Here is a 13,085-nt window from a genome sequence, read left to right on the forward strand (position 1 = left end):
AGGGTGGGGGGTAGGGCAGAGGAAGAGGGACAAGCCACCTCCCCTCTGAGCAGGGAGCTGGACATGGGGCTCCATCCCAAGGACCCCAGGATCATGACCTGAACCCAAGGCAGACATTTAACTGACTAAGCCACCCAGGTGCCCAAAGAGGCATCATTTTAATAGTATAGTATTAACAAAAGTTTAGATATAGTATAGATAATAGCAATAGTATAGATAATAAAATAGTATAGATCTAACATAGTATAGATAATAAGAGTCAGTTCATTGTAAAAAAATGATTGATTATAAAAGCTGGACTAGAACTTACTATTCTCTTTCTTCCGATACCCTTTGTAATTGAATACTTGCTCCACTTACATATTTGATAGATTATTTTTTTATTAGTGTCCTTCCTTTTTCTTTGGTTAAATGCAATTTTTTTTTTTTTTAACATTTAGAATACAGAGATCTCTTCCTTATAGTTCAGTCCCCAGCATATCAAAGGAAGAGGTGTAGGTGTAGGCTGAGGAGACAGAGCCAAGCGGGGGGAGGAACCGAGTTGAGGAAGACTCTCCTGGGCTCTCTGGAAAGGAAGGAAATTGTTAGGAGTGATGCAGCTTCCTGGTCCCAGCTGATGAAGAAGTTACAGGTAGAAGAGTCTTGCTTCTTCAGCGGACTTAGAAATTTATAAAGCTGCTTGTTACCTCCTTGCTTTCCTCAGGAACTTTACTAATTAGAAATTAGCTCGCATGGTCACCTGGTTGGGTGGCTCAGTCCACTGAGGGTCTGACTCTTGATTCTGGCTCAGGTCATGATCCTCAGGATTATGAGATCAAGCTCCAGAATCTGCTTAAGATTCTTTCTCTCTCTTTAGCTCTGCCCCACAACCCCCACTCCCGGCTCTCACATGCTTTCTCTCTCTCTCTCTTTAAAAAAAAAAAAAGAAAGCTTTACGTTTGCTTTTTAAATGTCTCTGAAGCAGGCTCCTGGGTGTTTCATTTGGTTAAATGTCTCCCTTCAGCTCAGGTCATGATCCTGGGGTCCTGGGATTGAGCCCTGCATTGGGCACCCTGCTCAGCAAGGAGTCTGCTTCTCTCTCTCCCTCTGGTCCTCCCCCCTGCTTGTGCTCTCACTCTCTGTCTCTCAAATGAATAGATAAAATATCTTAAAAAAAAAAAAAAAAAGATAAAATGTCTCAAAAAGGGCCAGTGACATCTTCATTTACATCTTACTGGGATTATTACATTCGGTTTATTACTGGTTTACTTGCTGAATCAGTTCTGTGGAGGAAATGACTATTGTAGTTGGTGAAAGATGTGAAAAAATCATTTTGAAATGGAAAAGGAGAGACTTGCAGAGGAAACTGTCATGGTAAGTTGGTGGTCAGTGGGGTGCAGAGAAAGGGAGAAAGAATAGAAGGACAAAATAAAGTTAGTTGAGAGAGCACCAAAGATAAATTTTATGTGTTTAGAAATACGACCCACCTTTCCTCCTACCACTGCGCCCCTATAGCTCAGGTATAAAATGGCTCAGGCTCAATGTTAGGTGAGGTCTGCAGAAAAGGCTCGCAGGAGTGTGATGGGATGATAGTTTGCAGACAGGGTGGAACTTCTTATACCAGGATATGATTCTTGTGCCTTCTAGGAGTTTAAGACACATCCGAAACATCCCTTTTGTAATGCAATCAAATTTTAACCCTAACCACCTAGAGTTAGTATGGACTCCACAAGTTCAAGGGCACAGTCCCCAATAAGAGTGCCCCTACCTACTTTAGACACCTACAGCAAGTTCAGCAGTCCCTAGGCCACCTGTACTTCTGATCAGCTGGCTACCGATTTGGGGGTTCCCATGGCTCCTTCAGGTTTGATAATTTGCTAGAACATCTTCTAGAACTTGGGAAAGCACTATACTCACAACTTAACTATGAGGGATAGGAATTAATATTAGCTAAATATAGAGACACACAGGACAAGTTCTGAAAGAGTTCTGAACTCTGTGCTTGGTGGAGTTAGGATATATCACCCTCCCTGCACACTGATTGATGTTCACCAACCAAGAAACTCAAGAGTTTTTATTGGGGTTTCAATATGTAGACATGATTAATTGAATCACTGACTCTCTGTGATTGAACTTAGTTTCCAGTCCTCCTCCCTTTTCACAGGTTGGTCTGGCTCAAAGCCTTAATCTTCTATTCACATAGTTGGTCTTTTGGGTGACCAAACCCCATCTTGATTCATCTCGTTAACATAAACTCAAGTGTGGTCCAGAGGCCCACTATGAATAACAAAGAAACCCCTGTCATCCTGGAAATTGCAAGGGTTTAGAACCACCCCAGGGATCCAAGACAAATACTTCACACCTTTTTTGTTTCCTATTTGTCAACAGATTTCTGTGCCAGTTCATTGAACAAGTAAAATTCCAGAGATACAATAGTAAATAAAGCTGATACTATTTGTTTTCATGGAAGACAGCTTCTGAAGAAGCATTTGGGAATGTTTTGCAAATACCGAAAGACTGTTACTGAGGAAGTGGAGAGTGTCAGAGATGGTTTCTGGGAAGTATCATTTAAGTGGAGGCCTACAGGCTGATCAGCTCTGGGAGAAGAGATATGGGAAGGGTTCCCAGGCAGAAGAAAATCCTGAAGGCAAATGTGCTTGGCTGGTTGGAGGAACTGATGGAAGACCTGTAAATCTAGAGTGTGGACCATAAAAGGGGACAGTGGCCAGTCAGGAGACTGAGCAGGGCCAGATCATGAGAGGCTTAGAAAATCAGCTAATAAGTGCGGGCTTAATGGAAGGACAGTGTAGATACTGCCTACTTGTGCCTACTTCTAGCATCATACTAGAATTTTAGAGAGATTATTCTGACTTCCAAGTGGAAGTTGGCAAGAATTAATAAAAGGAGATCAATGAGCTTCTTTTAGCAACAAAACATAAGATGATGGTGGTAACTTCAGGATGTGGGTGATGGGAACAGTTAGAAGTAGATTGACTGCAGAGATGTTTAGGAAATAGAAACAGGACCAATGTCTACCGGGATGAGGGAGGGTCCTCATCAGTGCTTTTGTCTGATAGGAGTGACCAATAATGGTAGTAACAGTAGCCTCTGCTTGTTTTTCCCATCATTATTGCCAACATCCTCAACTTTTATATGTCAGCCTCCATGCTAATGAATCTCATGCAATCCTCAACAATACCGTAAGGTAGGCGTCTCTGTTTTTGTGCCCATTTTATGGACAAGAAACAGACTTAGGGAGGTTAAAAACATTGTCCAGGATTTGCAAGTAGTAATTAGCTACTTGCAGGTTCTGACTTGAACAACTGTATGCTGTTTGCCAAAGACAAGAAATCCTGGATCAGGAGCAAATTCCCTAAAGAATATGATGATTTCATTTTGGGATATGTTAAACTTGAGAGAGCGGTGGAAAAATCCAAGTGGAGATTCAAGTAGACCTTTGGATCTCTGGTGATTGCACACTCCTTCATGTTGAATGAGATTGAAGCCTGGTGTCACCAAACATGGCAAATGGAATTGATACATGGATTTTATTTTTTTAATTTTTTTTTAGACTAGGAAACTCATCCGGAACATTGTAAGGCTAAGCATTGTGCCTTCTAGTTCCGTTAGTAGACGTGTTGAATGAAATTGGATTTCTAGAGTGAGATTAAGGCATAGAGTTCAAATGTATCTCCTTTCACTAGAAAAGCACTAATGGTACTAATTAAGACAGAACCTTTGATTTAAAACCGGGTAATTAGCTGTGATCTCAGAAATGCAAATAGAACCGTAATTCAAGAAATTGATGAATGTTCCTCCTGTTCACTAAGATTTAACTACCAAACTGTCATTCTTCTTTCCTGCTCTCTTCCAAGTTTATGGAAGACAGATCTTACCTAGTTTTGTAATGAGGATCACATAGCAATTTATAATTAAGCAGTGGAAACGAAATGTTCTGTTGTGTTGCTTTCTACTCAGTCTTAACTTTTCAATTTCTGATTAAAGGCACTGCAAATTTAAAGCCTTGTAAACTCTCTTTTATTTAGAAATTGCTACTCACAAGTGTATGAAAACTGTAAAGTTTGCAAAATGTTTTACATGGTGTTCCAAATATCATCTGTCAGAGTATGAACATGTGCTAGCTACAGCAATATGTTAAGTAAGGCAAAGAAGGAACACTTTGCAAACCCTCTCTAGGCTGTCAGGCTAGATCCACTTGAAAGAAAGGAGAGAGGAACAACTGGTCTACCCTTAATCAGTATGAGCAGTTGCTCTGGCTAAACTGTGGCCTGGAGCGGGCTTTCTGTCTCTGCACTGTGCCACTGCTCACATCTGATGAAAGCAGGGACCTTGCCAGTCCTGCTGCATCCCAGCATCTAGGATAGTGTCGGCTACAGAGTAGGTCAATAACCACCTGTTGAAGAAATGACCACACAAAAATAACAACTCTCCTTCGTCCATTTACTGACATACTGATATGTTCCGGGCATGGATTAAAGATTTGATACATAGCATCTCATTTCCTTAAATTATTAGCCCTATTTTATATATAAGGACATTGAGAAAACTGAGGCTCATTGAGATAAATCACTTGCCTCTTGCAGGAGCTGGTTGTAGGAGAGTCAGGGCTGAAACCCGGGTCTGTTGGACTCCAAGATCCAGAACTTGTTAGTTCAAAAGCTTATGACAGGGACACCTGGGTGGCTCAGTGGGTTAAGCATCTGCCTTCGGCTCAGGTCATGATCTCAGGATCCTGGGATCAAGCCCCGCCGCATCTGGCTCTCTGCTCAACAGGGAGCCTGCTTCCTCTTCTCTCTTTCTGCCTGCCTTTCTGCCTACTTGTGATCTCTCCCTCTCTCTCTGTCAAATAAATAAGTAAAATCTTAAAAAAAAAAAAAAAAGTTTATGACAGGAGAGGTTCCCCCCTACTTTTAGCATATACACTATTCCTGAAGTCTACATATAAAAAATTCAGTCTGTTTTGAAATATAACAACATAGTGCATTTTTCCCCCTAAACCATTTTATTAATGAACTGTAATAGGTTTTCCATTTCTCTAGTCTTTAGTTTGAGTGCTAGAACGGGGTTAGTATATATCACTATAAATGTGACGAAATTATCTTAACATTTGTATTTTGATATGATGAGCCGGAAATTCAGAATACTATGCATTATTTGTCATGTATTGGGAAGCCCAACTATTAAGTGATGTACTTTTAAAGATCTTATTTATTTATTTGACAGACAGAGATCACAAGTAGGCAGAGAGGCGGCACAGAGAGAGGAGGAAGCAGGCTCCCTGCTGAGCAGACAGCCCCAATTCGGGGCCTGATCCCAGGACTCTGGGATCATGACCTGAGCCGAAGGCAGAGGGTTTAACCCACTGAGCCACCCAGGCACCCCAAGTGATGTACTTTTATGCCACCTTAATTTCTTAAGCCTCTGGTTAATCTGGAAAAAGCAGGTTAGAGGTGTTCTGTGGTGTGGTTGTTGCTTGCATCGGTTAGTATTGTGTTCAAGTGGATTTTTACTTTTTAGTAATTTATTGTTTGCCCTTCCCTCATGCCCAACCCAGACACCAAATATGTGATTTTCTAATGACATCATTGTCTCAAAAACAGCTCGTTTTGGTAAAGGGTTCTAAGTTCAATAAGGTCAGAAACAACAGCAAGTGAATTTAGAAGAAACAAATCTTTTTTTTTTTTAATATTTTATTTATTTATTTGACAGAGATCACAAGTAGGCAGAGAGGCAGGCAGAGAGAGAGGAAGGTAAGCAGGCTCCCTGCTGAGCAGAGAGCCCAGTGTGGGACCCTGGGATGATGACCTGACCCGAAGGCAGATGCTTAACCCACTGGGCCACCCAGGTGCCCTGTGAATGTTATTTTTAAGTAGGAGATGTGGAAATGGTTTTTAGCAGTAGTACGATACAGAATATTTATATAACATTTCAGAATTATTCTGGATTTTGAGTCTTTAGAATACAATACTTTATCAGTGTTGGTGTTTTCAGAAGTTCTGCATGGGGGTTTAGGGGGAGGCTGTGGAGGGCACTGCTGAGCTCAGTGCACTTGACAGTTCTTCCCAGTGAGGGCCCCTCTGTTAGGATTGTTGCTTTGCCCGCCGCCTCCTTCTTTTTCCACTTAACCTTGTCCTTATCCTTGGTCTGTCGTGACCTCTGCACTGTTTGCTTCATCTCTTCTGTTGGACTGTTCTTATCTTAGAACTCCAATGAGAAACTGATGGGAAACATTTTATATCTGCTCATGATCCTGTAGTCATTGTTCTCCAACAATTCTGGTTGGAATTCTGAGATTACATAGACATCCTTTGTTTTCGGAAAGACTCGGTGTCTTTCACATAAGTGAAAGGTTTTTGCGGGTCACCAAATAAAAAATTTTAAATCTGTCTCTGGTGTCTTACTTGAAGAATTAAAAAAATAAAATAAAAAAATCCTCACTACTAAATAGATATTTAATGCCAATTTAAATGGGTGCCATTTAGAAGGGATCTTCAACCATCTAAATATTGTTGGAACAACTTGTGACATTACTTGGTTTGGTGAATTCTATAATGAATCTTGTAATATATAAAGATGCATTGCATGCACCCATTCGTAAGGAGACGACATTTTAATAGAAATATTTCCATCCTTCACTCCCACCCAAAGCCTGTTTTCTTCCTTTTCCAGTTCCCTGAAAGCTTTCTGTCTGCCATTTGGTTATTGCTGCCACCTTATGTCTCAAAATAAAATTGCAATGGGATTGGCTTTTTCAAAAGATTTGCACTAGCAAGCAATTTATGGAAATAGCTACTTGAGAGCAACAGTTGTTTTTTTCTGCACTCTGAAGTGATGGCCAAGGGTGGAGAGATTCTAGGTAGTGTATATTTCACTAGCAAAACAGGAAGGGATTTAAGAAGCCTTCTCCCTAGCATAGGACAAATTGCCTGTGTGACCTTGGCATGCACTTCTCCCTCATAAAACTGGGCTTAATGCTCTCAAAGATCTATTCCAGCTTTAATGTTTTGGGTTTTTTTCTTCTTTCTGTGTGTAGTTTTGGATATAATAACATAGCCCTTATACATGATTCTGTTTATTTCTTTGGGCTAAAGTTCTCAGTGTTAAATGTGTTTTCCTTCAAAGAACTATGTTTAAGATTTTTTTTTTTTTTCTTTTTGACAGACAGAGATCACACGCAGGCAGAGAGGCAGGCAGAGAGAAGGGGGCGGGAAGCAGGCTCCCCGCCGAGCAGAGAGTCTGATGCGGGGTGTTCCCAGGACCCTAAGATCACAACCCAAGCAGAAGGCAGAGGCTTAACCCACTGAGCCACCCAGGAGCCCCTAGAACTTAGTTAAATAGATGTCTGTATTTTCATTGTGCAAGTAGGTAGTTTTGATAGCTCTCCTTTGCTTAATTAGAAACAGATCCGTTGTTAGTACAGCCTTAATCAGAGTGACATTTCCCTGCTTGCTTTGTTTTAGTGGGCTCTCTTGGCCCAACTTTGTAATTGCAGTGCATGTTAAGATGACAAAGTCAAGTGTGCTGGTTATAAAGTTCCCAGATTTAAAAAAAAAAAAAAATCCAAGTCTGGATTTTAAAAGAGATTACACTCTCCAGTTTTCTTCTGCATTTCAAAACAGAGTGTTAATATTTCCATTGGCTAGAAAGAAATATGAAGACAAAATTTTCTAGATCCAGGAGAGGGAAGGCAGATGGGGTTGGCTACAGATGATGGAATTTTTCTTCAGTCCTGAAGAATATTACAATTTGGCAAAGCATCTCCTGGAGGAGTCTGTTATTTTAAACTGACTTTGTAACAAATATTTTGTTTATTTGTAACATTTTAACAAATACTTTAGGTGTTTCTCTTAGTCACTCTGAGTTATTCATCCTTTATAATTCTGTCCATGGGTAAAGCGAAGTCAAGGGACCATAATGCCTCACCTTTGACTAATTTAGCCTTGTCAAAAGGTCTTTTATGGAATCCATTCCTTGAACTTCTGTTGGGTAGAGAACCTGCTGAATAAAATAAAAATGGATTTGGACCTGCAGTTATCAATTATGTTTAGATATAATCCCTGCTCAAAGGGGCATGAATCATAATTAAGTACAGTTTGCTTTGCCATTGTCCTTTGTTTTCAGATTTTCAAATAAGCTTCAGTGATGTTGTTCAGTCCATCATGACCAGGTTAGGTTGTGCAAGTAAAATCCTGAGACTCACAGCCTCAAGTGACTGGCTTACTGCTAAGTAGAGAACTCTTGCTGAGTTTTTTGAACTACCAATTTTGTTAGTCTGTTGAAAAAGTTAGTGTTACTATTGTCAGGTTTATTTGGCACAGCTCCTTCTAAATTTTGCAGACTGATCATAGTTTCACTTTCTTTTTGTTACTGAAATCTTTCTTTTCTAAAACTTTAGTTTTATTAAACATCGCTACCAGATTTCTGTTTATTATCCAATTATTACTTTTTCTTTTTTTCTCTGAACTAAGTACTGGGTGAAGACATGGCGGCTTTAATGTAGTGGAAAGAACCTAGCCTCTGAAGTCAAATTTCGAAGTCCTAGTCTTCTTTATTCTATGACCTTTGGCAAGTTATTTAACTGCTGTGAACTTTGGTTTCCTGCTATGTAGAAGGGAGATTATAATAGGAACTACCCAAAAGGATTGTTATGGTGAGTGAATGTAGATAAGGTTATCCATTTCATTATTAGAAATTCCAGGATATTTTATGTATTTTCTTGATTCCTGCAAACGGATCCTTATTTTGAGTTTGTCTTTCTGGAACTATGGAAAACCATAGAGTATCTGAGTATTAATCATATCTCTAAATAAATTTAGATAAACAAAGTATATAAATTTTTTCTTGGCTTCTCGATTGTCTTGTAGTTCCAGGCTTAGGGGAGGTGGCTGAGGAGGAAGATACAGAAAGACTAAAACATAGTGTTTCAGGGTTTATGATCTGGTGGGGATGGATGCTTCATTGGAGACATTTAGCCTTGCCCACTCTCTTGGCCTCCATGACAAAACCTTCCCTCACTTCCTCATTAAGTTCAGACACCCGTGGCACTCTGTATTTTGCAATGAAATAATTGTTTAATTCTCTTTCTTCAGTGCCTTTCTCTTTCTACAACATAGTATATTCCATGATACCAACAAACTGCCTTTTATTTCCTGGTGTTTCTTAGTTCCTAGTGCATGTCTTGTACACAGGTGTATGGCAAATATTTCTTTTTTTTTTTTTTTAAAGATTTTATTTATTTATCGGGGTGGGGAGAGAGCGAGCACCGGCAGACTGAGTGGCAGGCAGAGGCAGAGGGAGAAGCAGGCTCCCTGCCGAGCAAGGAGCCCGATGTGGGACTCGATCCCAGGACCCTGGGATCATGACCTGAGCCGAAGGCAGCTGCTCAACCAACTGAGCCACCCAGGCGTCCCATGGCAAATATTTCTTGAATGATTAAACAAGCTTTTGTGTTAGAGATGAAGGAACTGAGATGCCTCTCAGATATGACTTATCCCAAGTTACAGGCTTTCCATTTCTAGTAGAACTCGGATGTCTGGTCCCCGAAGCTGTAGTGCTCTTCGCTCTTTCTACTACATTATGAAAATGTGTGTCTAGGGGCGCCTGGGGGGCTCAGTGGGTTGAGCTGCTGCCTTCGGCTCAGGTCATGATCTCAGGGTCCTGGGATCGAGTCCCGCATCTGGCTCTCTGCTCAGCAGGGAGCCTGCTTCCTTCTCTCTCTCTGCCTGCCTCTCTGCCTGCTTGTGATCTCTGTCTGTCAAATAAATAAATAAAATCTTTAAAATAAATAAATAAATAAATAAAATCTTAAAAAAAAAAAAGAAAATGTGTGTCTAGAGGGGAGATAAACAATACTTACAGGTAACTTACAATAATACAAACAATACTTACAAATAAACAATACTCACAGAACAGAATGTACACACACTCCAAGGGGTTATAGAAATTGAAGCAAATAAAAAGTTCCTTTGTCAGGGGATGGATGGAAGGTACAGGAAGGCTTAACGAAGGAGAAGACATTTGAACTAGACATACACTGATAGATTTCAGATGGAAAGGTGTGAGAAAGTTCACTCCAGCCATACACAGTGTTTCATGCCTCTGTATGTATCATTTTAGTCTTGATATTATTAATCTCATTATTTTAATAAATCTGTAAAATAAAGTGTATGTCAGCCAGCTAACGATCTTGTTTAATTTCAGTGAACAATGTGGGAATGTCATATGAGTATCCTGAATACTTTTTGGATGTTCCTGACTTGGACAATGTAAGTCTGTTTCTGTATAGTACGATAACAAAAAGAATGCATGCGAGAATTGGCAAGGCAGTGTGGTATAATGATTCACACTGTGAGCGCCGGAGTCCAGCTGCCTGAGGTTCACATTCTTGCTCTTCTGCTTGTTCCCGAAGTTTACCCTGGGTATGATCCCAACCATGCTTAGGGTCCATTTTCATATCTATGAAGGAGGCAACTTCATAGGGATGTTAGAAGGACTGAATGAGAAAATGTTTGTAACCTCATTAGTATAATGCCAGGTTTGATAATAACTCATTATATTATTCTTATTTATATTTTTTATGATATCAATATAGCTTTGCTTTAAGTATCAGGATTCTAAACACCAATTTAGATATCATAAATCTGATGACATATAACAATATGGTTGATTCAAGTAAACCTACCAAAATGAAAGCTGTATTCTTGAGGCATGCATAGTTCTTTATAAAAATTAGAAAAGCAAGTCATTGGAAGAATATGTGAATTTTATTTTATTTATTTATTTTTATTTTTTAAAGATTTTATTTATTTATTTGACAGAGAGAAAGTCACAAGTAGGCAGAGAGGCAGGCAGAGAGGCAGGCAGAGAGAGAGAGAGGAGGAAGCAGGCTCCCTGCTGAGCAGAGAGCCCGATGCGGGACTCGATCCCAGGACCCTGAGATCATGACCTGAGCCAAAGGCAGCGGCTTAACCACTGAGCCACCCAGGCGCCCAGAATATGTGAATTTTAAAAAACTGTTGAGGATCTCAGATTCAATAATTTTTCCTTTTGATATTAGCAGAAGGAAAATAGCACATTTATTTTAGATTTAGTATCTTATGCTTCCAGATTTTACTTACTACATCTACCTTGAATTTTGCTTATTAACATGAGTTGCTGCTTTTGGTAGAAAAGTACTATAACATCAAAAGTAAATAAAATTTGCTTTTCTACCCCAACTCCTGTCATTTTCCAGTTCTCTATCTAGGGAAACATTCAGTGGTTCTCTAGATCACTTGCATATACATATAAAATATGGTTATTTTACATGATGATATGTGTATAAAATTATCAATATTTTCTTTTTTCAGACCATCAAGAAACTGATAAGTATTAATGTTCTTTCTGTTTGTAAGGTAAGTAGCTTCTTTATAAATATGTCTTCCTTTTTTGGTTTTGTTCTGTTTAAAAACATGATCAGTTCGTGCACTTCAGCCAGCTTCTGTTTCCATATGAGTATGTATTCTAGATGAAGGTGGTTATTTCCTTTTGTCTTTGGGAAGTAGAGAGAACTGAAAACCAAATAAGTGTGTAATTTTGCCTTTTAGCAACTGAACCTATGCAAACAGTGTGGCAGGTCCTGGGGCTACATAAACAACCTAGGCCGAAGATTGATTTTTACAAAGTTTTCCTCTACACATGGTCCTTCACTGATAAATTATTTCCATTTCGCATCCCCCATGACCATGTAAGTGGATGAATAAAATGTTGTGGTGAAAGCATTGTGCATATGGGGCTATACAGTAATGAGTGGTTTTTATTAGCCACGTGTAAACATCATTCTGATCAATTTTAGAATATAAGTCAGGTTCAGTGGGGTTGACTGTGGAGCCGATGACCAAGAAAGAATTCTGGTGATGTCTTTGGTGCAAAATAGTGGTTTATTTAAACATGGAGACAGGACCCGTGGGCAGAAAGAGCAGCTGCCTTGAGGTTGTGAGGGGTGTCTGATTTTATATATATATATTATATGGAGGAGGTAAGGAAAAAGGGAGGTTTCAAAAGAACTTTTATATGCTAAAGAGACCTATAAGATACCGGACACCAGAGGCCTTGCATTGTCAAGGGTTTCCCTCTAGTAAGGCATTAACCTCAAGATAGTTGGGAGAGGGCACCTGGGTGGCTCAGTGGGTTGAAGCCTCTGCCTTTAGCCCAGGTCATGATCCGAGCATCCTGGGATCGAGTCCCACATCGGGCTCTCTGCTCAGCAGGGAGCCTGCTTCCCCATCTCTCTCTGCCTGCCTCTCTGCCTACTTGTAATCTCTATCAAATAAATTTAAAAAATTAATTAATTAAAAATTTAAAAATTAAAAAAAAAAAGGTAGTTGGGAGACTCCTGGAAGAGTGTCCCATGTGTTTTACCCAGGAGTGAGGGGTGGGGGAAAGGTTGCAGGGTGTCCGCTTCTGCTTTGTCCTCAGCTTGCCTTCTGCTCCCTCATCAATTCTGGTTTCTAGTTGGTAGACACATTGCTTGTATGTGCTGACAGAAGATGCCACAGCTAATGACGTGCTAAAAGGAAGATTAGGCAGCAAATCTGAGCACCTGAGCACCACTTTTCCTTATGTGTTAGCAGTCACTCAGAGTAAGGCACCATACCTTGGTTATACATCCTAGCCCAGCAGCAAATATTGCCCAAGGCAGAATTTCCATAGGCAACGTCAAATACGTCAAATTTGAACCTACGGGAGTCCCCCCTTATCCACAGGGGATGCGCTCTGAGATTTCCCATAGATGCCTGAAACCACAGATACTACCAAGCCCTATGCATACTATGTGTTTTCCTATACCCGTGATGAAGTTTAATTTATAAATTAGGCTCAGTAAGAGATTAACAATAATAAAATAGAACAATTACAACAATATATTGTAATAAAGTTTATGGGAATGTGGGCTCTCTCTTTCTCAAAACATCTGATTGTATGTACTTGTTCGTGTTCGTGAACTGTTCTTGTGGTGATGGGAAATGATAAAATGCCTATGTGATGAGACGAAACAAGGAGAGGGACACAGGCGCTGTGCCGCTGCCGCTGACCTTATGATACAGGTC

General features: G+C 40.0%; 1 protein-coding gene across 1 annotated transcript in view; it reads left to right on the forward strand.

Moving 5' to 3' along the window:
* HSD17B12 (hydroxysteroid 17-beta dehydrogenase 12) overlaps positions 1–13,085 on the forward strand; it is a 161,556-nt gene that overhangs the window by 107,380 nt on the left and 41,091 nt on the right. Inside the window, exons 5-6 of the mRNA XM_082684042.1 lie at positions 10,201–10,265; positions 11,349–11,393. Coding sequence (XP_082540168.1) covers positions 10,201–10,265; positions 11,349–11,393 — 110 coding nt within the window. The remainder of the gene's footprint in view (positions 1–10,200; positions 10,266–11,348; positions 11,394–13,085) is intronic.

The sequence above is a fragment of the Mustela nivalis genome, assembly GCF_964662115.1.
Source record: "Mustela nivalis genome assembly, chromosome: 9".
In the NCBI taxonomy this organism is placed as follows: Eukaryota; Metazoa; Chordata; class Mammalia; order Carnivora; family Mustelidae; genus Mustela; species Mustela nivalis.